The sequence below is a fragment of the Phaethon aethereus genome (assembly GCF_964289735.1).
Source record: "Phaethon aethereus genome assembly, chromosome: 2".
Classification (NCBI taxonomy): domain Eukaryota; kingdom Metazoa; phylum Chordata; class Aves; order Phaethontiformes; family Phaethontidae; genus Phaethon; species Phaethon aethereus.
Window position 1 is genome coordinate 10,828,574 of NC_138582.1, and position 27,948 is coordinate 10,856,521.

Below are 27,948 nucleotides of genomic sequence, written 5' to 3' on the forward strand. Positions count from 1 at the left end.
TAATCATGAATCCCATTTCCTTAAGAAGGTTAAGGAGCTTGTGTCTTGTATCTGTGCATTGCTTAGTAGGTTGTCAGCTTTCAATGTATTATAATGTACATTGCTTCTTTGTCGTTATATAGTGTAGCTCTCATACCGACGTATTCAGAAAATTGTCTTTTCCTTCAGGAAGGGGAATATTTATGTGCATATTTTATTCTAAGTATGTATTCAAGTTTCAGAAATGTTAGACATTTTCCTAGGTGCTCCTGCAAACTCCCAGATGAGTGAATCAACACAACACCATAGCTATTTGGAAAGAAATGAAGCGTTGAGTTCTTGTGTGTTTTCATGTCAAAGATGATGCAGAAGAAATCTTTACTTATATTACAACAAAATAATATGGTATTATCACAAAGTACAGAGAACTATTGCCTTCTAATGGTAATAGTAGCATCAGCTATTTCATCAGCGTGGAAAATGCCAGATTCACAGTGTAAGTCTGAGTGAGAGGTTGAATGGAACTACTGTTACATTAAAGTAACTAGGCTTCTCTGCTTCAGACATGCCACAATTTTAGAGTCTGTGAGTGATGCTGGTTTTTGGTTGATTTCCATTCAATTATAATGTAAAGCATTTTATCAGTTTTAGAAGTTTACATTAAACACATGCCTGTGTTACAGCAATAATTTAATAGACTCAAAATTACATGGGAACAAAGTGACAAATGCATAGAACATTCATCAGTGTAGAAAAGTCGCTCTAGGAACATCATTGCAGATGCACTTATGCTTCATTATAAACTCTGCTACACCTTGTTATCTCCCCCCCTTCCAGCTCCCAAACAGATTGTTTAAAAGAAAAAGCAGCAGCGACTCTCCACTTCCGTAAGACACTGGTTACACATCTTAATTTTGAATGAGACTGAGATAATTTTGTTTCTGTAGGAAAAAATAAACCTTTAGAGTTGACTGCTCTTTTGAGATTAGAGTATATCCCTTACATCAAAGTTTAACATACAAGCTTACTTGTCAAATTCTTTTTTTCCTGTTAGAAAAGTTCTTTTTAATAGCTACCTATTTGATTAAAGATTATATGAAAACAAGAGTATTATATTTTGTGCTAAGTTCCTTAAATAGCAAGAGTAAGAAGAGCATTGAATCTGTAATTAAATTTAAGTTTACCTTCTGTCCCCAGATGTAATCCGATCTTTGTCCCTGCTCTGCTGAAAGGCCCCAGCAGATACCATGGGACCCTGCTAGAACATGGAGATAGTCTTCAGGGAGTGGATAGCTGGTGGGATCTGTATGTTAGAAGGAGGCAGAAGTTTTTAAAGTTTCATAATGTTTTATATCCTTTGAGACAAACAGATAAAACTCTTTTCCAAATCATGTTGTATATTTAAATAAAAACACCTCCCTTTAGCGCTCTGTAAGCTGGCTTCATTCGCCAGTGAAGTGCCTTGGTAGCAAGGTTCCATGGTGTTTGCTGAGATGCCACAGTGGAGTGGAAGCCATCAAGTCTGAACTTTGTGTTGTGGGAAGAAGGTAAGTTTAGAGCAATTTACATAATGCACACCACTCTTGCCCATGGTTTTCAGTGGATATGGTGTCTAAAAATTAGTTTGATTAATTGTAAAAATTGTATAGGTACAATTGTTGGAGTACATGTATATGGGGATTTTTTTTTTTTTAAGTTTCTCCATATATCATTATAATGTAAGTTCAGATTTTCCAGTGTGATACTTTTCAAAAAATTCCTAAAAATGACAAGATTTGTCTTTGGGTTTATTTATGTTCACAAAGCAGGCAGCTGTAATGATTTTGAAGTTACTGCTACTCCCCATTAGTATTTGCCATCAGTTCTGAATTTGGCTTGCAACAACAGCGTAAAAGATGTGCCTGCATCTTGGCTGTTTCTGTGCAAAGGCTGATGTGTGAGCCTGAACTGATAACGAATATTGGCTAAGACAATGTTATTCTACACTAAACCAGCTCATTTGTGGATTCTTCTTGCTTTCTGCCATCTCTGCTACAGCTTTGATTAAATCCTAATAGAATGAAAAGTGCAGAGTACTTTTACAGAGTACAGTAGTTGTGTAAGCCAACCCTGTATGCTTTTTCCAGTACTTTATCTAACCTTACTCGGGTTCAACTTGCTTGTGTTGTCAGTCAAGTTATCAGGCTGTAACACTCTGAAAAATCATCCTTTTCATTAGTCTTTCCAGCTTACACCTGTGTTATGGCTCCAGACATCTAGCAGTTGTTCTGCCTGTTGTTTTACAAAAAGCTTTCAAAAAAAAAAAAAATCAACACTTAAGTAGTTGCCTGACTCAGCACAGTAGCTAAATAAACTTTTGCACAACCTTAATTGCAAATCCACTGTGAGGGCAATGTTGCTAACTAGTTTTGTAGAAGTGTTAAGCAATCTAAGACAGGTTTCCTTAATTTTAGCTGAAAGCTAATTGACTTTTTAATGATTCTTCCTGTTTCTGTCATATGGGAGGAACCTAGAGGTCAGGGATCAATTTTATGTCATGAAGTTACGTTCAATACTTACAAGTTTGCGTATTTTACACTCTCTTTCACAGCTCTAATGTTAGGTACAACCCAAAGGCACTTCCTTCGTGGTCCCAGTCCACTGCTACTGCAGACACCATGTCGTATAATCTGCTTTTTCACTTCATCAGACTCAATTTCTAATCAAATTAGTTTATTTGCATTGACTAGTAACTTCTAGAAGTTGTCTGGCTGCATTGCTCATAGGATTAGAAATCTTCTCGAGTCTACTAAATTACTTCGATCGTGTACCGACACTGTCATTTGGTTTCACTGATTTTTGTGTCGTTGCTGTCCGTATCAGGGCACTACTACCTGGAGAGCAATCATACAGGTCTCCATTCCTGTTTTGTTAGACTGAACAAGCCAAGCATATTTCACCTTTTCTAATAGAAGAGTATTTTAATTTTTCTATCATTTAAGTTGTCCTTTCATCATACTAGCCCTTCCCTGTACCTTTGCTGTTTAAATCAGCTTTCTTAAATGTAAGTGACTGGAAGCATAGGGACAGCATTAACACCTTGTTGTATCTGCTGGAAATACTACATCAAAACATCCTTTCATCCTATGTATTTTTCCATGATTGTATCATATTATGGCATATCCCGCATTACACCGGTAGCCTCTACTACCATTTTCAACTGAAGTCCCTAATTTTAAAGTACAAATGCTTTCTTAGTCTAGGCTTTTAACGTTTTATATACTGTTGTATTTAATCTGACTTCTGTTACCTCAGCCTTTGAGGTCATGCAGTTTCTTCTGTTTATTTTGAATGCTTTCAAGATTCTATACTGCTCTTGCATATACTTAAAGACTTAATTTTTTTAATTTTTAAAATTTTTTTAGAAATGGGTTGTATATTTTGCTTAAATAATATTAATTATCCCCCTCAAACTCTGTATTTTTTTTAGTACCATAAAATGAGGGGAAGGCTGGCAAATACTGATTTCATGTGGGTTTTTTTTATATTTGTGAATCAACCCAAAATACAACATTCTTTAATACAAATTTTGGCTCTTTGTTTTTTTGACAGGACATTTTTAGCATTAATTGTAGAATGTATTTCAGATGCTAATTGTCCTGGTTTCAGCCAGGATAGAGCTGGTTTTCTTCACAGAAGCCAGTGTGAGACTGTGTTTTGGATTTGGGATGAGGAACTGTTGATAACGTGCTGATGTTTTGGGTTGTTGCTGAGCCGTCAAGGACAGTCCAGCTTCCTGTGCTGGGCTGCCAGCGAGCAGGCTGGGGGTGCACGGGGAGCTGGGAGGGGACACAGCCGGGACAGCTGACCCAGACTGGCCAAAGGGATATTCCATACCATATGACGTCATGCCCAGTACATAAACTGGAGTTGGCCGGGGGGCGGAAATCGCTGCTCGGGGACGGGCTGTCGATCACGGGGTGGTGAGCAATTTCTGTATTGGGCATCACTTGTTCTTGTACATTCCTGTGTTGGTATTATCATTGTTGTTCCCTTCTTTCTTTCTGTCCTGTTAAACCGTGTTTATCTCAACCCACGAGGTTTTTCCTAATTCTCTCCCCCGTCCCACTGTGGGAGGGAGAGTGGCAGTGCCCGCTGTGGGGGTTGGAGCAGTCACAGTGCCTGCCACATTGCCATCAGACCCAGAGAGCCTCTCTCCCCTTTGCACAGTGTTAAATAGGGTTCGGTAGGCATGGGCCAGGCCCCAGCACATGGCAATGATTTGTGTCTCCTTGGAGCTGCCAGGCTGACAGCATACTTCTTCCAGATATTCTGCTGGTTTATCAGGATTCTGCACTTGTTCGGGAGTGAAGCTCCAAAACACCGGAGGTGCCCACCGCCCCAGGCATTTGCCCATGCTGTTCCACACGCCCTGCCATTCATAACTATCCAGCCTTGGGGCAGATCTCCGGGTGATATTCTTAAATTGCTTGCTAACCTTAGACAAAACTGAAACAATGTTCCCCAGAAGTAGCAATAGAGGTATTTTAACCAGCCAAGGGTGTTCAAAATACTGAAAAATTATTGTGATGAAGGAGGAAATGTTATGATAGAGGGTAGCAAAGGTACCATTCTGCATTTCCTCCATAAAAAACCTTTCAGAGGCAGAAGTATAATTGCTAATCGTCTCCACAAGACTGTAGCCAAAATACAGTAACGGCTTTAGTACAGAGCTCAGATGATACCACATTAAGCTCAAGGTCAGTGCTCTAAAAACAAAACTCACAGGCGAGACATTACTAATCATTGCAGAGTACAGCAGCCCGCAGAAACCAACACCGATCCTTAACATGTACAGCAAAGACGAGAGCATGATGCAAATCAAATAAACTGATATTGTGACCTGCAACCGTTATTATCTCAAGCCTCGGGCCCCACGTTGGGCACCAAAAAGGACTGTCGTGGTTTAGCCCCAGCCGGCAACTAAGCACCACGCAGCCGCTCGCTCACTCTCCCTCCCGCAGCGGGACGGGGGAGAGAATTAGGAAAAACCTCGTGGGCTGAGATAAACACGGTTTAATAGTACAGAAAGAAAGAAGGGAACAACAATGATAATACCAACAAAGGAATGTACAAGAACAAGTGATGCCCAATACAGCAATTGCTCACCACCCCGTGATCGACAGCCCGTCCCCGAGCAGCGATTTCCGCCCCCCGGCCAACTCCAGTTTATGTACTGGGCATGACGTCGTATGGTAGGGAATATCTCTTTGGCCACTCTGGGTCAGCTGTCCCGGCTGTGTCCCCTCCCAGCTCCCCGTGCACCCCCAGCCTGCTCACTGGCAGCCCAGCACAAGAAGCTGGACTGTCCTTGACGGCTCAGCAACAACCCAAAACATCAGCACATTATCAACAGTTCCTCATCCCAAATCCAAAACACAGTCTCACACTGGCTTCTGTGAAGAAAACCAGCTCTATCCTGGCTGAAACCAGGACACTAATGTTAAGTCAATATACATTCTTAACTTTCTTGTTCAGAGTGATTGTGATAATTTTTTCTTTAATTATGGTCCTATTTTTAATACTGAAGACATATGACTTGAAGTAAGACAAACTGAAGAAGGCTTTTAGTAATATCTCTGCAAAATGTCACTCATAAGAGCATTTAAAATAACAACACTTGTTAATGAAAATACTATTTTTAATATAAACTTACTTTCCTTTGCAGTACCTGTTCTGCCATTAACTGGACTACTGGTTAATCCATATCTCTCATTAAGTGGTAAAAAATAAATACAAATACGAGGTTTTTACACTCTAAACCCACCATTTCTTGTGTGGCTGGTAACAGCTTTGCATGGTTTCACAAGTACACAAATTAATAGATACTTTACTAACCGCACAAAAGCTGAAGGGCAATGCACTATTCATTGCAGACCTTTTCCAGTTATTTACTGTAGTACAATAAATTTGAGATTATGTGGCCTATTTGCACATGAAAGCATGATCCTTGTAATAAGAAAAAGTGATAAAAGATGACAACAGCTTTACTGAAAGTAACTGCTCCCCAGCTAACTGAGGAAAAGAGAGCCCAACGGAAACAAAAATAAAAAAAAATTGTAGGTCAAGACTTTTCTTTTTGCACGTGTGAGGAAAATGACTTACGTGAAATGTGAACTTCACAGCTATGTGAGAAAACATGATTAAGATGACTGTGAAGAAAAATGGTTGGCTTACTTTCTGCCTAGTTAGAATCACGAAATATCTTTGATCTAGAAAAATATCTGCTCTGATTATTACTTAGAAATATCTGGCTAGCCTTGCCTAGTTAAAAATGCCATGTAAGAATTTTTTTGAGATTTTTGTATACCTACATGTAATTCAAAATACTTTACTATCATTTTACTGACACTTTGTACATAATCACATTTTTGTATTATTCCACCGGTTGTTTCCATAAACTGATTTAGATTCCAGAATGTTTCCCATGTTTGCTTTATTCAAAGCACAATGTGACTTTATCCTCTTTCTCAAAAGATGCTTTGAAGGTTTCCTTTATTTTCTGTTTATGTGAAGGGAAGTTAATTTTGTATTTCAGCCATCTAATCATCAGTGTGTGAATCCTAAATTCATATTTAATCTTTCCATGAAATTAATATAGGAACAAATGCTAGGAATCTGAGGTGTACTATTTTTAATACCCTAACACCTTTTCCCAATAACTGTTGTATGCCATGTCACCTTTTGAAAGCTATGAAGCGATAATGTTTTTCAACTCCTCTGCAATATCTGGAGATATAGTATTAGTGTGAAATATAAAATATATCCATATAGCCACATTTAAAGTGTTTTTAATCCTACTAAATTTTATTTTTTTAGAGAAGGATTCTTCATTTTATGGGCAATACAAAGTACAAGTTTTACTTTATGTCTGAAGTTTTATTTTTGCAGTAAGCACACAATACTATTTCAGTGCATTTCCTCCACTTTTTTTTCCTTTAAGCCAAGGCTGAACTATTTGTCACTGGTGGTGGAGCTGGAGACCGTGTGAGGGTTGAGTGCTACGGCTGTGGTGCCGGAGGAGGAGCAGGGCGCTGGGCGGTGGTGGGGCAGAACCCCTGCGCTCTTGGCCATACCCACTTGCAGAACTTTTGGAAATGTGTAACGCCTTTTTGAGATGTCAGGGCAAGAGAAAAATACTATACTGACATACTGTGTATGTTTTCTACATGCTTTAAAAATAATGCTACTGTTAACACTGGATATTGCATTTTCCTTTCCCCCTCGCCACTCCTAGATATACTGTGAGTTGCAGTTTATAGAACAACCTTTGATTCGTATTTATTTAAGCAAACTAAAGAATTTATAACTTGCAGGAGTCTAGGGTCTTGTCAGTCAAAACTTAGCTTAGGAAAGGTTTTTTTTATTTTTGCTGGCAGAAACATTTAAATGCATGGTTTAAATTAGCTTGCTTTCTTAAGCTCAAGGAAGAAATTAAAATGAGAAAAGATACAAATTGGGAAACAGTCTTACTAATTTGCACTAACATTTGACTGCTTGTCGGTTAATGGTTTTGTGAACTTGGAAGTAAATTGAGAGGAACAGTTGCAAAATATATAGTTTCATTTACAAGAGTAAGCAATCAATGGAAAGCCAGGCCCAAAATACCTGTTGGGGTTGCGGTTGAGATATTCTCCTGAGCAGCAAAAGGTCTTCCAGGCTTGAATCTGGAAGAGAATAGATTGAATCATTAACTCATTATGGGCAGTTTTATTAATCTTTTCTTTGAGGTTAAGAAGAAAAAGGGAGGCTGCTTGCTGGAACTGTCTGGCAAAGGTAGGCATACTTACAGGATAATTGAAGTAATTTTTTTCAACGTTTGATATTTCACCTAAGGAATTTTAGCAAAGATTGTTCTTCACTGATTTTAAGGCTTTTATGATACATAGTAGCTTGGGAAGGAAGGCAGACTTCGGTAATTTTCAGTCTACCTATAGAGACTGGTAATAAATATTTTTAAAGAGGCGGCTGTAGTTCTGTGTGCCGGTTATGGTATGTGCTGATTAACAAAACGAATATTTTTGTCTCAAGTACTGTTCAAATAAGTTAGGTTTTCAAAAATAGGCAAGTAGGTTCTATAGTGCTACAAAATATGTGACGATAGACTTGAAATTTCAGGTATAAACAAACTTTGCATTGAAAAGTTTATGTTGATTTTATGCATTTATCCAGAGTCTATGATGGCAAAGCTCTCTTAGATGCAAAACCCAAACTCCAACAACAGAACCCTTAAAGCTGTTCTAACCTAATATAGAACTAACTTAGAGCAGTGTTAGAAGTAATTTCTTTCGGTGGTAATGGCTGCTGAGTTGAGCAGTTGCCCCCTCACTGCATGTTTGCGTCCTGCACTGCCTGCTTCCTTGAGCTTCCTATTAAAGACATTTCTGAAGGTGAATGGTAAAGTTAATTAAGGAGAACTCTTGTCTTCCCTTTGAGTTATTTTGTCTTTTAATCTGTCTCTGTTCCCGTATTCTGTAAAACATACATTGTGTTGAATAATACTTGTGCCAACATTGATATGGGGGGAAATAAAGGGTGTAAGGGCAGGGGTGACTGCATAAGCTCTCATAAGCATTGCTACCATTAAATATCTAATCTCAGCCTCAGAAAGGGCTTTTCTGATGTTTATTTTGTAGACGCTCCATACAACAATTTGCATTGCTCTAAGAAAGCATATCTCATATATTTAAGCCATAGAAAAAAGGGAAGATAACTACAGAAAAACTTACTAAGCTTACAACCTCATTTTCAAAATGTAAGGAAAATTTGTAGCTAGATTTCTATTCCCCCTTGCCTTCTCCCATATAATAGAGTTCATATGGGATGCTCTGGAGGGAAAAAAAATACCCCACATGTTAGAACGTCTAGAAAGCTATTTCATTCTGGTATAAATTAATAGTAATTTTAACACTAAATGGTAAATATTACTTAATTTTGAGATTTCATGTTTTGTTTGTTTTTAAGCAATGCCTAAAATTAGAAATCCTGGAGTGATTCATTCTGTATTTTTTAAAAAGAAGTATACGTGTCATTCTATTGTCAAGTTGCTTATATTCCCACGGCTAAGACGGTTAAAAATGTGGTGACCGTGTCGTTTAATCTGAACAGTGTTTTGGCATGGCTTGTCGTCTTCTTCTAGTCTTTTGCTGCACTTGGCTGTGGGTCTGACTGTGAATTTTTCAGTGCTGCTTTGACGTTTTTGCACATGTATTTGTAAGAAGGTTGTTTGTTATTTTGCAGGCCCACCTTCAACCCTCCCTCTAAGCACTCAAACCTCTAGTGGCAGCTCCACTCTTTCCAAGAAGAGACCACCTCCCCCACCCCCAGGACACAAAAGAACCCTCTCTGACCCACCAAGCCCACTACCTCATGGACCCCAGAATAAGGGCCCAATTCCTTGGGGTGAGTTTTGAAACGCAAAACAAAAGGGCAGGGGAAGACCTTTATGATGGATGATATATATGATCTTTGGTTTCTTTTACCTGGTGCTTGCTTTCCAATGATTGCAGCTTGATGTGTCGTCAGCTCCGATAAATCGACAGTTCTGTCTTCTGTCGCTCTAGCTCCCAGGCTTCTCTATCTGAGTCTCACTTGAGAAAATTGAAAATAGGCCGTGCTCCCCTGGGGCCGGATTCCATTCCCGCTGCTGCCACCCTCCCCTGCGCCGGCTGCCCTCACCCCAGCCCCTCATCTGCTGCCTCTGCTCCGCATCCGTCCTGCCCCGCTGCTGCCCTGCCCGGCTCGCTGCTCGAGGTGCGTCTCGACCTGGGGCAGACAGACCTCGAGGAATCCGTGCGCTTCTCCTGACGGAAGAGCTTGTTTCCTTGGGCTGCGTGCCATGCCAGATCTCGCCCGGAAAGTGCTCGCGCGTAGCTGGCGGGGATGTGTTGTCTTAGTGTGTTTTGTGATGTTGTCTCTACATATACAAAAACTGGTAGGTTTGCATCCTTCTACCTCCAGAAGTTACACCGAAAAAGCTTTTTTTTTTTTTTTTCCTAATGGAATACCTTTCTGACAGAAGATTTTCCAGACTACTCACATTCTTTATCTTTTCAATAAACGTTGCTCTGTGCAGTCCACTTTTCCCTGCAGCTATAAATCTCAGGCCCATGTAGTTTTCTGTAATTTTGGTCTCGGTGGCAGGATTTCCTTAAATCTGTAAACTTTTGAGCTGGAATCCAGTGCTCACATAGCGGGGTCATCCATACACTACGAGTATCCTCTCTCTGTTCTAATACAAACACAAAATTACTAGCCTAAAAAAAATTGCAAGCCTAAAAGCACCATTTTTTTCCCCAAATTGGGTTAAATGTGGTAAATCATGGAGTACTCATGTAGAATAGGTGATTTAATCTAGAATTTAATATGAATAGAAGTACAGAGTCCAATGAAAGGCAAAGTCTTTTTCTCAAGCAATGCAAATAATGGCAATCTTTGAAATTCTCTACTTTTCTGGGATACGGAAAAAATGTTTCCGATGTTCTGGAGTCTGAGAGCCCTGTAGTAAAGACATTTTGAAGAGCTTGGACTTTAAAAATTTCTTAAAGGCCAAATATTTAGGCCCAAAACAGCACCTAAAATACCATACCATATAACGTAACACTAGTAGAAGGAGAAGTGTGGTAGGAACAGATGCTAAGCTAGTGCTAACTTTTCTTTAAAAATACTAGACAGCAGATGAAGGAAAAGGAGAATCTGGGAAAGGTGCAGGTGTGGAGTTGAAGATGAAGGACCGTACAGCAGTAGAATAGCTTCTCAAAGCAGGGCCAGAGGAGAACATTGCTTATTCTGTCTCTTTTTCTGCTCTGCCGTGCGGACTAAACTTCAGTGGGTGGAAGAGAGGCCTCTTCTCTCCTTTTTCTTAGCTGAGATCTCTACAAGAACTTATGACAAAGTCCATTTGGATTTTAAGCAAGTGTTAAGTTTTGTGTTTATAAAAAAGGGACTTTCTTGTATCTGCCTTTGTGTTTTGGGTTTAAGAATATTGTCGGATGTTCACTGCTTTCCCTTTCAGAAGCTTCTTTCTGTGTTGTTACATTTCTTGCTATGTTGAATTTTAGCATTTGTTTTCTAATCTGTGCATTAATTGAAGTTTCAAGCAGAGCAATCCTTAGCTTATGTCTAAGCAAATTAAGTTACTATTCAAACATGTTATAAAAATGTCATTTAGATTATTTTGGATTTCCATAGCAACCAGGAGATATTTTTCCTTGCTGTATCCATAGGATCTACATGTGAAGAGCTTACTGTTTGTCTTGCCTTTCTTTCTCTTTTTTTTTCCCCCCACTTTTAAATATAAACGTATTTTTAGCAGGGCTCAGCATAAGCCTTTTCTGTTGTTTCATTTAGATTTCAATGCGCTGTGAATGGTGTCTAGGCAGATATGTAATTCTTTTGCATGGGAAGTATTTTGTGTCCTTGGATCATTAAATGTCACTTTACATCTTAGTTGAAAAGGGAAGGGGGAATGATAAAGGCACTAAAACAAAGTAGTTAGTATGACTGTACCTTGGCAATGGTGATGGTTAATGAAGGAGGAGCCTCTGCTGAAGGATTTCGAAGGAATTGGGTTTGGATTTGGCGGCCTTTTGACAGAATTGAGTATACCCAGGATCTTTACCGAGAGTTAACTTTCAGGTTATGGTAACATACTGACTTAGTCATTACATCAGCAAAGGCTATTCTTTATGTACCATAAAATACCAATCCTTAGAAATTGGATGTTTTGTGAATAAAATCAAATTCGTGGTGGTTTTAAAAAGACGTTCCTTCTAATGCAAAATGTAAACATCTGCAATAAATTTATTTGATACTGGCTTGCAGTATCTCCTTCCTTTCAGAGAAAATTGAAACACTATATCCCAAACAAACACCCTACAGCAGTAACTCAGCAATGTCGTTCAATCTTTCCTTGCCAGCAGATGGGAGCTACCAGTGAGTTGTTTTAAAATGTATTACGTGAAAGGTCAAGTTGAATTATTATGGTCCCTGACACTTTTTCAGTCACAAAATTATTAATAAAGAATGATCTTTAAAATCTTTAGACATGTTGTATAGAGGCTACTTGGAAGAATGTGTACTTCGCTTTAAGTTGTACCCTCTGCTGATTATATTTCAGTTATCCTAATGATTTTTTTTTGTTTTTTTAATTGTGCTTTTTTCACCTCAGGTAATGATTTGGGCCCACCTTCAACTAAGGCTGCAAACAAATTTGAGGGGATGTCTCAGCAGTCAAGGTAAAATCTATGTAAATGAAGGCAAAGCTGAAAATTTATCTAAACGTAATTTACAAATTAGAAAAAAAATTGCCTTTCATATGAAGTAAAACTCTAGCTATGTTTCTTCATTAGTTTTCTGCGTGCCTTACTACCATACAAATACTTCGGCTTCACTGAGCCTCCTACGCTGTGTCCATAGCTGTCCACGCACAATTCATCCTTTGAGCAGGATGGGCAGAACGACTTGTACCAGAATCTACCTACCGCTCCTACAGAAGTGCGCTCTGAGCTGGCGAATGTTGCCTCCGACTGCAGTCCAGCAGGACAAAAGTTTTATTTATGTCTCCCAGCATTTCATTTTATCTGCTTCAGTGTGAGGTCTCGTGCCTGTAGCTGCAGAAGTGTCACTAGGTACAGGCTGGCATCGAAGACAGCTCTGTAAGAGAGAGAATTCATCTCAGTCTTCCAGCTTAACTCTTTTCCAGTCTGTTGAGCTTATGTGCTGACACGCAGTCTGTAATAACACGAGCTGCTTTTAGCTCCTAGTTCCTCAGGTCAGTCCATTACAAGTGTTTTTTTCAACAGCCGGAGTAGTACGGATAGCCATACATTCCTGTCACTTAGTGTTTGGTGCTCCTCTATCTGTGCTGTGATTCCAAAGTCCTGAGGTTCAGAGCATGGTAATTCGAATACACATGTGCCTCGGGCAACACGATGGAGACCTTGCGTGACCACAAGTGTGCGTGAGCAGGCCATGATTGGAGATGGATGCGTAACGTCAAACAAATCGCAGTAGAAGATGCGTAGGCAGAGTTTCTGGACGCTCCTCAGCTGGTATCTGCCTTGCCTGGACAGTGGACGTGTCGGTGGTAGCACAACTGACTTGCCATGTTTGCCGAATCCATCCAGATGGCACTGGGCGTTCAGGGGAAAAACTGGTGATGTTCTACAGCACAAAGAGCTGGTGCCATACTTGATACTTGTAAGACAAGGGTAAAAGTGTGGTACTCGTGCTTGGTGGCGTTAGATAAAGGCCAAGGTAATTATTTATTGACTCAAGATTGAGCGTGGCTGTTCTTTCAGTTTTGAGTCATGATACATTTTAACTGTTTTTAAAAAGCTAGGAAATTAAGAGGAAAGTGTTTCATCATTACTCATTTTGAAACATTAGCTTCAGAGATAAATAATACCAGGGTGTATTCAACATCAAGGCTGTTGATGCAGAAGTCTCTCTGCTCTGTTGAACATATTCTGGCAACTTCCTCACTTTTTCTTTTTCCTTGGTTTTTGAGTAATTATTTTGAGGTGATACTGATTTTTATTTGATTATTTATTGTTTGATTTTTATGCCTTACATCAATGGGCTTTCTTCTTTTCTTCCACAGTCCTTTTGTATAAAAGTGACTCGGGTGTGGTTTTGGTGGAAGAAAATTGGTGTTTTTTCGTTGAAACCTCTAATATGTTTTGCCCTCACATGCCATGTTTGCAAATTTGAGCCATCCTGATGTTAATTCTGAAAAAAATTGTCTACAAAAGAAAGCATAGATGGAGAGTTTTGGCAATATGCAACTATCTCAGATTTTTATGCTGTAATTAAATTACTCACAACTGTCCTGCTTGTGTTGTTGCTTACCACTATAAGTAGCTATCGCAGCTGTAACACGGGTTGACAGAGTAAAGTATGTTGTTTTCCCACAATCATCAGTATTTCCTTGGAGTAGCAGAGACTTTGTCTCCTCATGCAGCTGCGGTTGGTGTGTAATACAGTATCATACTCATGCAGTAGGCTACAAGGCGCAGGCTCAGTCCCGGAAAACTTCAAGCCACTGACATAAAGGACAGATTATATTTTGAACGCTTCAGTATAGTTATTTTAAAGACCAAATCTTCCTTAAAAGTTCAGGATCTGCCCACTGAGCTGGTGTTTCAGCTTCACCTATTTTCAGAGTGTATTTTTGCACATACTGTCGTTCGGAGACTAAATCTGCCTTGTGGCAGCAAGCTGGGGGGGCTGTATGTCGTCTTCTCTGCAAAAGCAATTCATTCTTAATAGTGCTTTGATTTTCAGGATTGACCCACAGACAGGACGACAAGTTGGTTATGCAAAAGTAGCAAAGTAAATGTGGATTTTTTTTTTTAGATGATGAATGTGTAGGGGGGGGGAAAGGAAAAGAAAAAGTGTATTTTACAACAGTCATAAGCACTAATAATTCCTATCTGTTGATTTAGCACTGGGACTGCAAAGACTGCACTTGGCCCTAGAGTTCTTCCCAAACTACCTCAAAAAGGTAAGAGTTCTTTTTGTGGGTATTCCCATAATGTTATCTTTTAAATGTGTGTGAAAGTAGATGCTTGTTTTAAATATATGGATCTTTTCAGCAGAAGTTTTATATCTAAAATGCCACAAACGATGAAAGCTTAGCAAAGCTGAAAGGATTTTGGAAGATTGGGAAGGTTTTAATTAAACCAAAAAAAAAAAAAAAATAGCTAGACCTATGGAACATACGGAGGAAAGAAAAAAAAAATCATAAACTGACTGAAGCTGGAAGAGACCTCAGGAGGCCAGCTGCTCCAGTCCACCACTCAGAGCAGGACCAGCTTTTTGACGTGAGAGCAGGTTGCACACAGCCATGGCCAGTCACATTTTGAGTATCCCCACGGATAACTTCTCTGGGTTTCCATTTCTATCTTTGACCACTCTTGTTGGTAAATTCTTTTTTTTCCCCTAATACCCGTAAGTCCAATTTCTTGATACCCTTAAAGTGAGTTGCATCCCTTGCGATGATTTGGCAATCAGGGTTGTTGTCCTTATAACTACTTCAAAAAGAATCAGGTACTGTACATCGGTGACAAACTTGCTGAGACCATCATCCCAGTGAACACCTTATGGCCCCTTCTTTTTAGAAGTGTTTTTTCTAATCTTTCTTTAAACACATACAGCAGGTTTTATTTAGTTTTTTGAGTTCTTGCAGCAGTTGACTATAAAGTTGAAAGTAGACGTACCTCGTAGCTCTGTCTGATACAGAATCCATCAAAAATACGTTACATCTATATGAGTGGATGATCACTAAAGAGCCTGAAGATCAGGAAATGATGCCTGTCCAAACTTCTGAAGCTAGATAACTGAAAATGAGAGTGCAGATCATTTTAACAGAAAATGCAAATGTGAAATTTCAACTTTATTAAATTACAATTATTATGACATGGTATCATCTTTTAAAAGATAAACACCGCCCCATTGCAGAGGGGTTGGACTAGATGACCTTTAAAGGTCCCTTCCAACCCAAACTATTCTATGATTCTGTGATAGAGACACCAATGATAGAGACAGTAGGGTGCCGCTGCAAAGGATGTCAACACTTCCTTGATTTAAAATGATATAGGTGAAATTTAGGATGGGCTCAATCAAAGGACTTCGATAAGGGCTACTATCAGTATCATTTACTTAAGCCTCAAACCAATGTGGATGATCAGTGCTTGTACATTTGCTAAGTGTAGGATACAAAGCCGTATACAGGTATCAACACAGACGTTGTTTCAAATGAGGCATCTGATAGTAGCTATACAATTTCTTTCATGGAAATGATGCAAAATTTTCTTTTTTTTAATAAATAACACTTCCATGCTGTATTTATGGTTATTGCAGTAGGTGGTATCCAAAGCAAGTGTTGTTGCTTTCATAGTAAAACGTCAGGCCACCTTTTTGGCTGGTAGAATATGATAGTAAAGCAATTCTGAATACAATAGGAAATTATTCCTTCTAGTCAAAATGTGTTGCTTTCATCATGGGTAGTAACTTTTTTCTCTTCTGTCACACTTCATCTGTTTTAATATAGTGTTGTTTGGCTTAGGGGTTTGGGGTTTTTTTTGTTGTGTTCTTATGGTTCTGTTTTTAAGGTAGATTTCCTAGGGAACTTAGAAGTAGAATCAATACATAACACTGAGAAAAAACTATTTGAAAAGCTATTTTCAATTTCCTTCCATAAAACCTGCAAAATACACATTTTAAAACTTCCCATCTTTACTAAGTTGTAAATACTTACAATAATTCATTTTTTAATTAGTTTGGATGTCTATAATACAGTTTGTTCTATAAACCGTACAGACATACATGCTCACTCACTCTCTTTAAGATTTTACAGGTACTAATCCTGAGATTCAGGGTGGGTTTTTTATGGACTTCCAACTGTATACATGAATAATTGTCATTAAAGAGAATTTTCATTGCAGTCACACCAGTGGGTTGATTGGTTATTTTGCAAAATATGTCTTTTCTTATAGTTAATATTTTTTCTTTTAGGTCCAAAAACCAATCACTTTATTTCATTTCAAGTAGTTAATCTATAAATTGACACCTAGGAGCTGTTGGATTAAGCATTCCTGGCCTCCAAGAGGAGCCGTGAAATGAGACCTCAGCAAAAGAGGGTTACGTAAAGTTGTATTATCTTGCATTTGTCATGGACTAGGAGGACATATGGGCAGTTATTGGGGCTCAGTGAACATGTGGACATTTACAGAATTACAGTTTTGATATGTGCCTAAGTACTTTAATATTAAAATGAAATTGTAAAAAAACATTGTTATGCTCTTTTGTTTTAGTGGCACTAAGAAAAATAGAAACCAGTCATCATCTTTCAATAGATAAATCCCATCAGCACACGGAAATCTTTCAGAAGCCCTCACTGTCCATCGATATACCACAGAAACCACAACCTGGAGACTTGCACCCAAAGCCTCTGCCTCTGGAATTAACTCAGAAACCTCAAGTGGGAGACTTACCCCCAAAGCCTGGAGAACTACCCCCAAAACCTCAGCTAGGAGACTTGCCACCAAAACCACAACTTGGAGACTTACCTCCAAAGCCGCAAATGAAGGACCTTCCTCCAAAACCTCAGCTAGGAGAGCTGTTGGCTAAAAGTCAAGGTGGAGAAGCATCACCGAAGCCTCAGCCCTCAGAGGCAAATCAAAAATCTCACTCCTTAGATCTTTCTCCAAACGTACAATCTAGAGACACCGTCCAAAGGCAACCATCTGAAGAGTCTAATGACATAACACATACGCTGCCAGAAACCCCTGTACCACTTCCCAGGAAAATAAATATGGTAGGTATTATTCCAGCTAGTTGAAAGTATCCATGGAAGGCTTTGAAGTTACTGTAGGACTATCTGTGCAAAAAAACCCACCCTTGAGCTATGCATGCAAAGCTATGCACCAAAACATTATGGGCTAGGATGGGGAATGAGGACCTCTTTTTGTGCTCCCAAGCAACTTCAGCAAACACTGGGGGTTTACAAGGCCTCTGGCATGCTGAAACAAATACTAGTAACATAAAGCATTAGTACTGGGAGCGTGACGGTGTAGTTAGATTTATTAGGGAACTCGGGCATTTTTATCTGTGCCAGTCATACTTCTGAATCAATTGGTCTTTGCTCGCTGCTTTGCATGCCTTAGGTTACTAGAATACATATATATTTGATTTTTGTAATCCTTATGAAAGAATGTTAGCACTTATTGTCAGTAGATAAAAAATTTAAAGTACAAGTCAGCTGTGACAAACTAGTAAGTGTTCCTGTCATGAGCATTTAATGCCAGTGTACTTAAGTGGTTAACAAAGGTTCAGATACATTGCTGAAGTGGCAATACTGACATTGCTGGATGGTGTGGAGTAGCAGAGCTGGAACTATAACTAGATTCCAAGTCTCCTTGTTCAACCCCCAATTCATCTTGCAGTTCATCTTGCTAACCAGTGCAATTTCCGTCCAACAGAGGATTGATTCTTCATGCATATGTATATTGAAATCATTTTATGAAACTCCAGAGTGCTCTTAAGATTTTCATCATTAAGAATACATCAAAAAGGAGGTGGTATTCCTTGTCAGATTGGCTGTGCAAAGCACTTATGTAAAAGGAAGTAAGACTTCTGTTGTTGTGAAAGCAGAGGGTGAGTTTCTCCCTTCTTGTGCTTGTCTGAGGAAGAACGCTCTTTCTCTGAAGCCATCACTTTGGCTCACTTGGCTCCTGTCACGGACTTGTCTGCAAGTTCCCATCTGAACTGGGAATGACAGGGTTGTTGCTTGAGCTTCCTGAGTGTTCGGGAGATTAAATAAAGCATTACAGGGATCTGATCAAAAGGTGTCTGCAACTACGATTTGCTTACTCATATACTTTTAAATATAAGGAGGCAAATGATGCTGGACATTCTCAGCTATTTGTCACTTTATTAAAGAAGGAAAGAAAGCAAACAGTAGATTAGCTGTTAGTTGTTTGTTTTGTTGTTGTTTTTTTTAAACTCTCACCCTACTTTGTACAGAAAAATTCTGAGGAAGAATTCAGTGTTCTCCGCATTCAGCCATTTTCACATGTGCAGTAAATTAAATAGTTCCACTCTTTTGCAGTGATCAAAATTATGATGTATCTGTGATAATTACTTTCCAGTTTTCTACACATCATTGCATGCACACTTGTGAATCTTCTTGTTCGCTGCAGTCTTTTTTTGCTCAAGTAATAATGTGCAAGAATTCCTCTCAAATGTATCTTGTCTCCATTCTCATCCTCTCCGCACAAACGTGAAATGCTACATCACAGCACAACAGTATGACCTGTGACAGCAGCTGTTAGCACTTGTGGGTACTTCACTCTTGGGTGTGACTATTTTGCCACTAAATAGATGGACACAGGTGTTTTTTTTTTAATTGGAAGTTTTAGAAAATCAATTGTTCAGAATTATTAAGTAAAAAATACCAATGCCGTTTATATATACGGACTTGAAAGGATATTTTTAGAGAAGTGAAACTTGCTCTGAGTGCTTCTGAAATCACACTAAGCACTTGAGTGTTCTTTTGTGTGTGTGTTTTCTATAAAGGAGACGAAATACTTCTTTTTAAACAAAAAAAGTGTTGAATGTAAATAAAAGCATGGAGGGATTATTAATGACCATAGCAGCTGATTATTAAGTCTTAAGCATAAAAGTCTCTTCTTAGTAAGTACTAATATAAGAAGTTGGATATAGGAAGAAAACCAGCTCTATCCTGGCTGAAACCAGGACAAACATCGTCATCAGTGACCTAGACGAAGGGTTGGAATGTACCCTCAGCACATTTGCTGATGATACAAAGCTGGGAGGAGTGGGTGATACACCAGGAGGCTGTGCTGCCATTCAACGGGATCTGGGCAGACTGGAGAGTTGGGCGGAGGGGAACCTCATGCAATTTAACAAGGACAAGTGTAGAGTTCTGCACCTAGGGAGGAACAACCAGTACAGGTTAGGGGTTGACCTGCTGGAAGGCAGCTCCATGGAGAAGGACCTTGGAGTCCTGGTAGACAATAAGTTCTCCATGGACAGCAATGTGCCCTGGTGGCCAATGGCATCCTGGGGTGCTTTAAGAAGAGTGTGACCAGCAGGTCGAGAGAGGTTATCCTCCCCCTCTACTCTGCACTGGTGAGGCCTCATCTGGAGTATTGTGACCAGTTCTGGGCTCCCCAGTTCAAGAGAGACAGGGAACTTTTGGGGAGAGTCCAACGGAGGACTACAAGGATGATTAAGGGACTGGAACATCTCTCATATGAGGAAAGGCTGAGAGACCTGGGGCTGTTTAGTCTGGAGAAGAGAAGGCTGAGAGGGGACCTTATCAATGTCTATAAATATCTGAAGGGTGGCTGTCAGGAGGATGGAGCCAGTCTCTTTTCAGTAGTGCCCAGTGACAGGACGAGGGGCAATGGGCACAAACTGCAGCACAGGAAGATATGCCTCAACGTGAGGAAGAACTTCTTTACTGTGAGGGTGACAGAGCACTGGAACAGGCTGCCCAGAGAGGTTGTGGAGTCTCCTTCTCTGGAGGCCTTCAAAACCCGACTGGACACGTTCCTGTGCAGCCTGCCCTGGGTGATCCTGCCTTGGCAGGGGGGTTGGACCAGATGATCTTCAGAGGTCCCTTCCAACCCCTACCACTCTGTGATTCTGTGGTGGGGAGGGTGTGACATTTGTTTTAAAGTCACAAATTGCATGTCCTGGAATTGTTTCTATTTCTTTACAACCCACTGCCCCAAACGGTGTTCTGGAAAATGTATGCTTGCTTCAGATCCATCCTTTCTTAAACTTTCACAAGATTAAATACACCTCAGGCTTGAATTCTGCTTTCTACTGCTCTCCTAAGTGAAAGGAATAGATTATTACAATGCCATCTGTGGTACTTATCTGAAGGATCAGGACCAGTTGCCATCATTTTTCATGTGTTCTTACAAGCTGAGTTGCATACAGTTCTCTAAGTTTAGAGGAATTTAACTTTCTTTAGTCTCTTTATTGAGTAAGACAATTTTTATCTGGGAGAAGTAGATGCTTCCGTTCATCACGGAGGATTGACTGGAAATGCTCTTAATTTCTAAAGGTTCTCTGGAGTTGAAAGCTGGGACTGGCCCCAAATACCCATTAATATTTAGTTCCAATCCCTCGTGATAGTTGAGATTTTTGTTCAAATTATATGAATTTGTTTAAAAAAGATAGAAAGCGTTCTTTGAAGTAACTTCTTACTGCAGCAAACCCGTGCTGTAAAAAAAAACTTTGATCTCATAGGAACTTCAGGTATTTCAGTTCATTTGTCTTGAGTATGTTGGGTTTTTTTGGTCTGATCTTGTTGTGTGAACTGCTTTGTCTCTTAGATCCCTCTATAATTGTTATTTTTCTGTACCTTGAGTTTAGTGTGAGTGCTCTTTGCTGTGTGTCTTCTGCTGTTGATCTGCAGGGAATTTTTCTTGCCAAAACATGGAGGTATTTCAAGTGGGTAGGTAATAGCAAAGAGAAGGCTCCCTAGGAAATTTCCTCTGTGACGTTACTTTTGGCTCAAATTCCTCTAAACCTCCTGAATTCTCCGTCATAGATCTTCTGCTTCTCATCTCCTTGTGCTGCTCTTGGTTTTTTTGCATTCTTATTATCTAACCACTTCTGTTCAAAGAAGGAACTGTAGTTTTTGAAGAAGTGTGGGTATGAAAATAAAGGAATATAAAGTAGCAGGAGTGTTTTGCTGTGAATGTTGCTTCCTTACTCTATTGGAAAATAATTTGAAGCATTTTCCCTGCCGTGAGAAACATATGTTCGGGAAGGTGTCCGTGGCTCAGGCTTTTTCATATGAGTTAGCAGCATGCAGCAAAGTATGACCTAGAAAATACTTGGACTCAGAATGGTAGAGCTGTGAGAGTATCTATTGTGAATTATTACAAAATAGTATTGCCATCTGAAATTAAGATTCTCTTCATAAGAAATTGCTAACATACTGGCTGAAAAATCATTCAAAAAATAATTTCCAGTCCTATAAGCAGTTCTAAAATCAAAGGATAGACTGTATTTTTGCACTAGATCCAAAGCCAAAACTGTAAGGAATACTGGGATTTCAATGCAGCATCTTCCTCAGCCCTTACCTCTCTTGTAACATGCAGAGGGAGACTGGATTTAACTTTCTGTTCATGGTGGTTTTTTTAATGAAATATGTATTGAAGGAGAAAAGAGGGTGTTTGTGAACTGGAACAATGTAAAGATGTTATTTAAACTTTCTTTACTGGAGGAAGCGTAGGTTACTTAAGCTGTGCACTACATGTTAAAGTCTCTTGGGAGTTCTGAATCTTAAGAAAAGGAAAACCTACACCTGCGTAGCTAATATTTTTTTTGTTGTTTAAAGGTCCTTGTTGAAGCAGAGTTTTTAGATTTTATGTCCCCGATTGCAGGGAAGGCAATTTGCTAGTCTTCACCTTCTTGTAAAATAAAATCTAACTAAAGGGCAAAATGCATACCTTATATATGTTTTTGCTGTTCCTCGTGTCCTTCATCTAAAACTTGACTCTATTTTTAGGGGAAAAACAAGGTTAGGCGAGTGAAGACCATTTATGACTGTCAGGCGGATAATGATGATGAGCTCACGTTTGTTGAAGGAGAAGTAATTATTGTGACCGGTGAAGAGGACCAAGAGTGGTGGGTATGTATCTTTTCCTGTTACAGTTCCACATAACTTTTTAATAACTCTTAAAGGAAAGCCTCTATTTACAAGGTGGGGGGGGTTGTTATTTTGGTTTGTGGGTGATGTTTTTTTTATTTTGTTGGGTCTGGGGAGTTGTTTTGCCTGAGCTAACATCCAGCCCTTAAACTCATATTAGAGAAGTCCTCCGTTCTCTGGTAGGGTCTGTCTCGTCCTGGGATTCTGCTAGAACCATCCTGACTAGGTCTGGCTTTTTGTTGCTGGCTCATAACAACATGTATTTGCATACGTCACTCTTTGTAATGTATGCTAGCCTTTCATTAAATGAAGAGGTGGTGATTTTTACTCCATTTAGCATGCTTACAGTCTTCATGAAAAATGAGATACGCAATTTTCTTCACCTGAAATTTTAAGTTACACCTACAGGGGTTGCTGGAATTCTGAAAAGCTATTTGTAATTAGTGCTGTGAGCTGATGGTTTTCCTCCTTTTCCTCCTTAAATGAGAGGTAGTTAACATTTTCTTTCTCTTCTTCCCTCCCTCGCCACTGGTTTGTAACATACTCCCCCCTACTCTGGACTGCATATCGTCTTTTGGTTCTTGAGTGCCCATGTCAGGTTTTTCTCAGCCCCACTTGAAGGCTCCAGCCCTCCCTTCTTGCCTCCTAAGCCCTGCCGCATCCTCCTTCCCTACTGAAGAATTGTTACTGGGGAAAATGAGACAGATTTTGTTTTGATTAAAACAAATGCTTATTGCAAAGCTGCCTATGATTTCCTAATCCAAGTGTGGCGCAACCTTTGCTGTATTGGTTCTAGCTACCTGGTTTTTCTCACTCATCATTTAAGTGTGGAAGATTTTCTGCGGAAAAGATGGTATCAAAAGAGCCATGTCCAGTGAAAAGCTGGTGTATTACCCATGTCATTCAGCCCCTGATTATAGTTGCATTAGTTGCTGAATCTGTTTTGTGAAGTGGCTTTTTAAGATCCCTGGGTACATGCCGGACAAGTTCCATGAAGTGCTCCAGTCTGAGTGTTTCTGAGAAGGGAAATGAGGGCTGTTGACTCATATGCTTCAAAAATTTGGCTCTACGAGAGGAAATGGCCAGCCCTGCATGTTTCCCCTTCTCATTTTGTTAGCTTGTGGAAGAGGAAGGAGGTACGCTATTATTCTGAAAGCAGTGAGCAGCACTGGAGCAGGATGAGAAGAGGGTTATGTGCTCAGTCAAGACTGCTGCTCCAGTTGTTTACAATTATGCATTTTAAACATGTAAAGTTCACATAGAAGGTGCCATTATTATTTGGTTTTTTAGAAGTTGCTTGGCTACTTCTTTATAAAAGATTATTATGAAAATGTGTAAGAAGTTATATATGAAGGACACTTAATCAGATGATAGTGTGATTCGTACTAAGCACTAGTATGCACATAAATCATTAGGAATCATACTAATTCGGTGAGAAAATAGCTGGGCCTTATCGCTTGTAAGTGAAGCATGCAGATTATCGTAAGTAACTTCACAACTGTAGCAGACACCTCGCTCAAATGCAATGTTTAGGATTTATTCAGTTAACTAAGAGGAATGGGTTTGAAAGACATAGACTAACTTGCACCAGCAAGATATATCAGACAAAAGGAAATAAGGCTTCTGTTTTGGTGAGATTCTTGAAATTCAGTGGTCTATGTAGCTCTTCTAGGTTTCCATATCCAATTGTAGTTGTTCTGTTCTCTTTAGATTTAGTTGGCTTAATTTGTCTTATTTATAATATGTTTATACGGGGTTGTTTTTGTTCTGTTACACAAATTCAAATGTTAACTAAGGTCTGCTTTAATCTGTCCAAGAACTTGCAAATGCTCTGTAGGATCCATGCAGTTCTGCTGCTTTTGAATGAAGTAAATGCATTCTACGAACTCTTATCTGTACACACGTATGTATTTATGGACATTTTCCTCCTGTGTTGCAGATTGGCCACATCGAAGGACAGCCAGAGAGGAAAGGGGTCTTTCCAGTGTCCTTTGTGCACATTCTGTCAGACTAGTAAAAACAAACAAAAGATCCTAAACTTGAGCATTGCACATTCTTCATGCAAGACGGGCTTTTTAGCAAAAGCGAACGCTGCTGCCTCCCTGTAATCCTGTGCACAACTGTATATATAGCTGCTGTTACAAATTAAGAATTCATTTAAGTTTCACCTCATGAGGTTGAATTTTATGTATTGTAAATATACTGTGTTATTCTGCCTTTGCCAGTATTATGGTAGCCTTGGAACCTGGCACGCCTTATTGGGTTCGTTGAAGCCATCCTCGGCATCTAGCACTTACATCTCTGTCTATGCTGTTAAAAATACATATGAACTGCCAGCTTTCCAAACATAGGTGGTCTCCGTCAACCATGTAACTGTACAGAAATGACTGTTCCTAATAACTCGGTATTCTCGATATACAATTAGCAGAAAGTTAGAATGAGTGAATGGTTTTGGACAATTTACAAATCAGTCTGCAGTTTATAAGTGTATGCAGTTTACAGCTATGAAACCCACTTTGGTATTTATTTAATATAGTGCTCAGTTCAGTGTAATTACGAAGACAAATATTCACTGACTTTACAGATAACAGTACTGTTTTATGGCGTGCATACAGCATTTCATGTTTATATTATGTGGACCTATGCCAAACTGTGATTGCAGTTCCCCTGTGACATTACCTCACTATAAAAAGTTACAAATTTATTTCATTCGAAAACTTATTTTAATGAAAATTAGTCATATTGTTCTTTAGTAGAGAGATGTGAAATTTGCTGGTTTCTTTCACTGAATTCTTAGTAACCAAGGACTTCTAGACAATGTTAACTGTTGACATTATGCATGCATTTAGACGCTTACTTGAAACCTGCCTTTGTACAAAAGTAGTACTGTAGTCATATAGCTACATTTGAAGAAAAGAACATTCTAACTTAATTGCTATTCAGATTAATGTGAGCTTGCAACAGTATTTGTTCAAAGCTAAATTGGCTCTTTGAAAAATGATTTTGTGGGGGTTTTTTTCCGCTGTCTTCAACCTTGATAAAAGTTAGTTACCTAAAATAAAATTTCTTCAGTGGTGATATAAGGATAAATTTAAATTATTTTTAAGTGCTCTAAAAAGTGGAAGTTAAGATGACCTCTCATGCATTTGATCAGGCTGTTAATGATAGAACTCAAATCACAAGTATCAGGCTGGTTTTAGCAGAGTACACTAAACTGTAACTGTGATAGTCTTAATTCAGAGCACCAAGTAAGAGACATACTGTTATAAAGCTAATTTCTAAGAAAGTCTTTGGAAGACTGCATTTGACCTGAAGTTTCTTGAAAGTTGGTATAAAGTTGCATTGCCAGAAAACACTTAAATGTATTACTGGAAACTTTCCGTTCCTGTGTCACTTTCAACATTATTTTTTAACTTTTGAAACATAATGCAGTTGTGTTTTCCCCATAGTTTGTCTGTAGCAGGTTCCATGACTTTCATATGTATTTTTGTATTACTTGCTTTAAGTGTTATTTTGGCTTCAGTACCTAGTGCTGCTGTTTCAAGCAGATTGTCTTGGCTGCATGGAAAGATTTTCATTTCATAAAAGCACATCTCAGACTTTCTGAGGGCCTTCATTTTTAATTCAGTTTTATAAGACTGTAGTCAGTGAATATTTAATTCTGTTTGTGGTTAATAGAGAAACAAATATCAGTCCAAACCCCAGATGGAAAAAAATGCAAAACATTTATCAACTGTTAATGGTTTTAGCATTTACAACATAAGTTTATAAAAAAAAAAATAATTACGCTATGAGTGAACGAGCCTGCTGGCATCTAATCTTCAGTATTACCAGCTCCAGTATTTCAGACTTTATTCTGTTTTTTTTATGGAAAGGAAGTCAGGTTTAGCATTTATTTAGCATTCCATTTTATCCATTACTACAATGTTTTAAGTTGCATTAAAGAACAAAACCTATTCACTTTTGCGGTCAATTGTATTTTTAAGTGATCTTGAAATAAACTGATAAAAGAAAATCATATAAAGAAAACCTAGGCATGTAAAATTATGTAGAGTCAAATGTCTATTCTTTTCTACGCTCTTTAAAATAGTATACATATGCATTTTATAAAATTAAATGAGTTCCATTGGGGAACAATAGCTCTGTTTATGCTGGCTTATTGTGGGTCATAAGAAATCTGAAAATGTATGATATTGATTGAGTTTAAGTACAGTATTATATCTGAACTCAATGAGCCACTGTCTGCAATTTTGTATATGACATAGTATTTGGAAAGTCTAAATCTTTATGGAAAATGAGCTGATACGGGGTTGGGGGGAGGGGCAGGGGAAGGTGCCCCCAGAGGGGGAGGTATGCTCTGCAGATGATGTCTTATTTACTGTTTGAACAACAGTTGCTATTTATTTTTTTATTACATAGTACATCAACGTGTACAGAAATCGGATCTGGTCATGCCACTAGTTAAAATCTTGACTTCTCATTGAATGTTAAGGTAAAACATCAGTACACATGTCTATTCACATGTATTTAATGTGACAGTTTTTGAGTACTGTATGTGTTAATTTCTACTTTTTTAATATTTAAAATTGCTTTTAAATAAATGTATTCAGTTGATCCCAGATATCTGAACAAGGCCCTTTTGTCAACTGGAATATCTTCTAGGGAGGTGGTCTGGATTCCAAACAGGCAGAACTAAAACACTTGAAATGTTTTCTCTTAAATACAAAGCACCCCTTATATCATGCAATCAAATGTGTATCTCTTTAAGAGCTGTTAAATATGGATGCTATTGCCTTTACCTGGAAAACTTTACTTACTGAAGTAAACTTTCCTTTACTACGGAAAGCCTGCCCCGCGTGCCTTGTTTTCTACCGCTGGCCCGTCGGGTTGAGAAGAACCGCGCCGCATGGCCCCGTCCCGAGCGCGCCTTCCTCTGCCCTGGGCAGCGTTAGCAAACCCGACAGCAGCTCTCGAGCTGACTCGAGCACTACGAACCTTCCCTGGATTGGAGTGACTTTACTGCTTAGAATTTCAGCTCTGACCCAGCTTGCAGAGGTTGTTTCTTCCCTCCCTGAGTCGGTTCTTGGAAGTTTCTCATTTAAGACCCATTCCCCTCAAAACTGCTGCAAAAAGAACAAGTCACTAGTAATTGGTAGAAAGCAATGAGAACATCCTGCAGCCAGAGAAAAAGCGGGAGTGGAGTTACCAGATCTGGTTTGTATCAAAAATAGTAACTGCCCCGGCACAGGGCGCTGGAGACCGCTGTGGTAAGACGGCTTCTTGAACACCGAGTTGTTCTCAGTGCAGGCACAGCCGGGGCTGGTCATAGAATGTTCTGCTGGGTTAGTTTTGGGCTTATAAAATTTAAATTTACTTAGACTAAACATATGGGGTGAGGGGTGTGTGAAATATGGACGGGGCAAGGGAAGCAGTCTGGTTAAATATTCTGCTCTTGGTCAGTTTCTACCTTGTCACAGTACTGCAGGTAACAGCATTCAGAGATCTGTTGATTCCCATATCCTCAGTTCTCTGTCCTACATGTATTACTTGCTCTTCACTGACATGTACTGATTTCCTTTTGCGAGTCAAAATTGAGGTGGATATCTCATACACTGTTTGGAGCAGAAGAGACCAAGACAAACGCATGCCCAGAGGACTCCTGTGTTGTTCAAAGTTTCAGTCTTCCTACCCTTTTCCTGGCAAACTTAAAAGCTCGTAGTTGAACAGAGACC

At 39.2% G+C, this 27,948-nt stretch overlaps 1 protein-coding gene across 2 annotated transcripts in view; it reads left to right on the top strand.

Annotated features, from left to right (window-relative positions):
* Positions 1-24,230, top strand: part of ASAP1 (ArfGAP with SH3 domain, ankyrin repeat and PH domain 1) — a gene marked incomplete at both ends in the record, with an annotated part of 142,254 nt that extends 118,024 nt beyond the window's left edge. The window contains 6 exons of one of the 2 annotated variants that reach the window (XM_082014975.1): positions 9,259-9,420; positions 12,188-12,254; positions 14,466-14,524; positions 16,836-17,338; positions 22,076-22,198; positions 24,156-24,230. In XM_082014975.1, coding sequence (XP_081871101.1) covers positions 9,259-9,420; positions 12,188-12,254; positions 14,466-14,524; positions 16,836-17,338; positions 22,076-22,198; positions 24,156-24,230 — 989 coding nt within the window. The remainder of the gene's footprint in view (positions 1-9,258; positions 9,421-12,187; positions 12,255-14,465; positions 14,525-16,835; positions 17,339-22,075; positions 22,199-24,155) is intronic. The other variant, XM_082014976.1, reaches the window with a different exon arrangement.
* Positions 24,231-27,948: the final 3,718 nt, after the last annotated feature.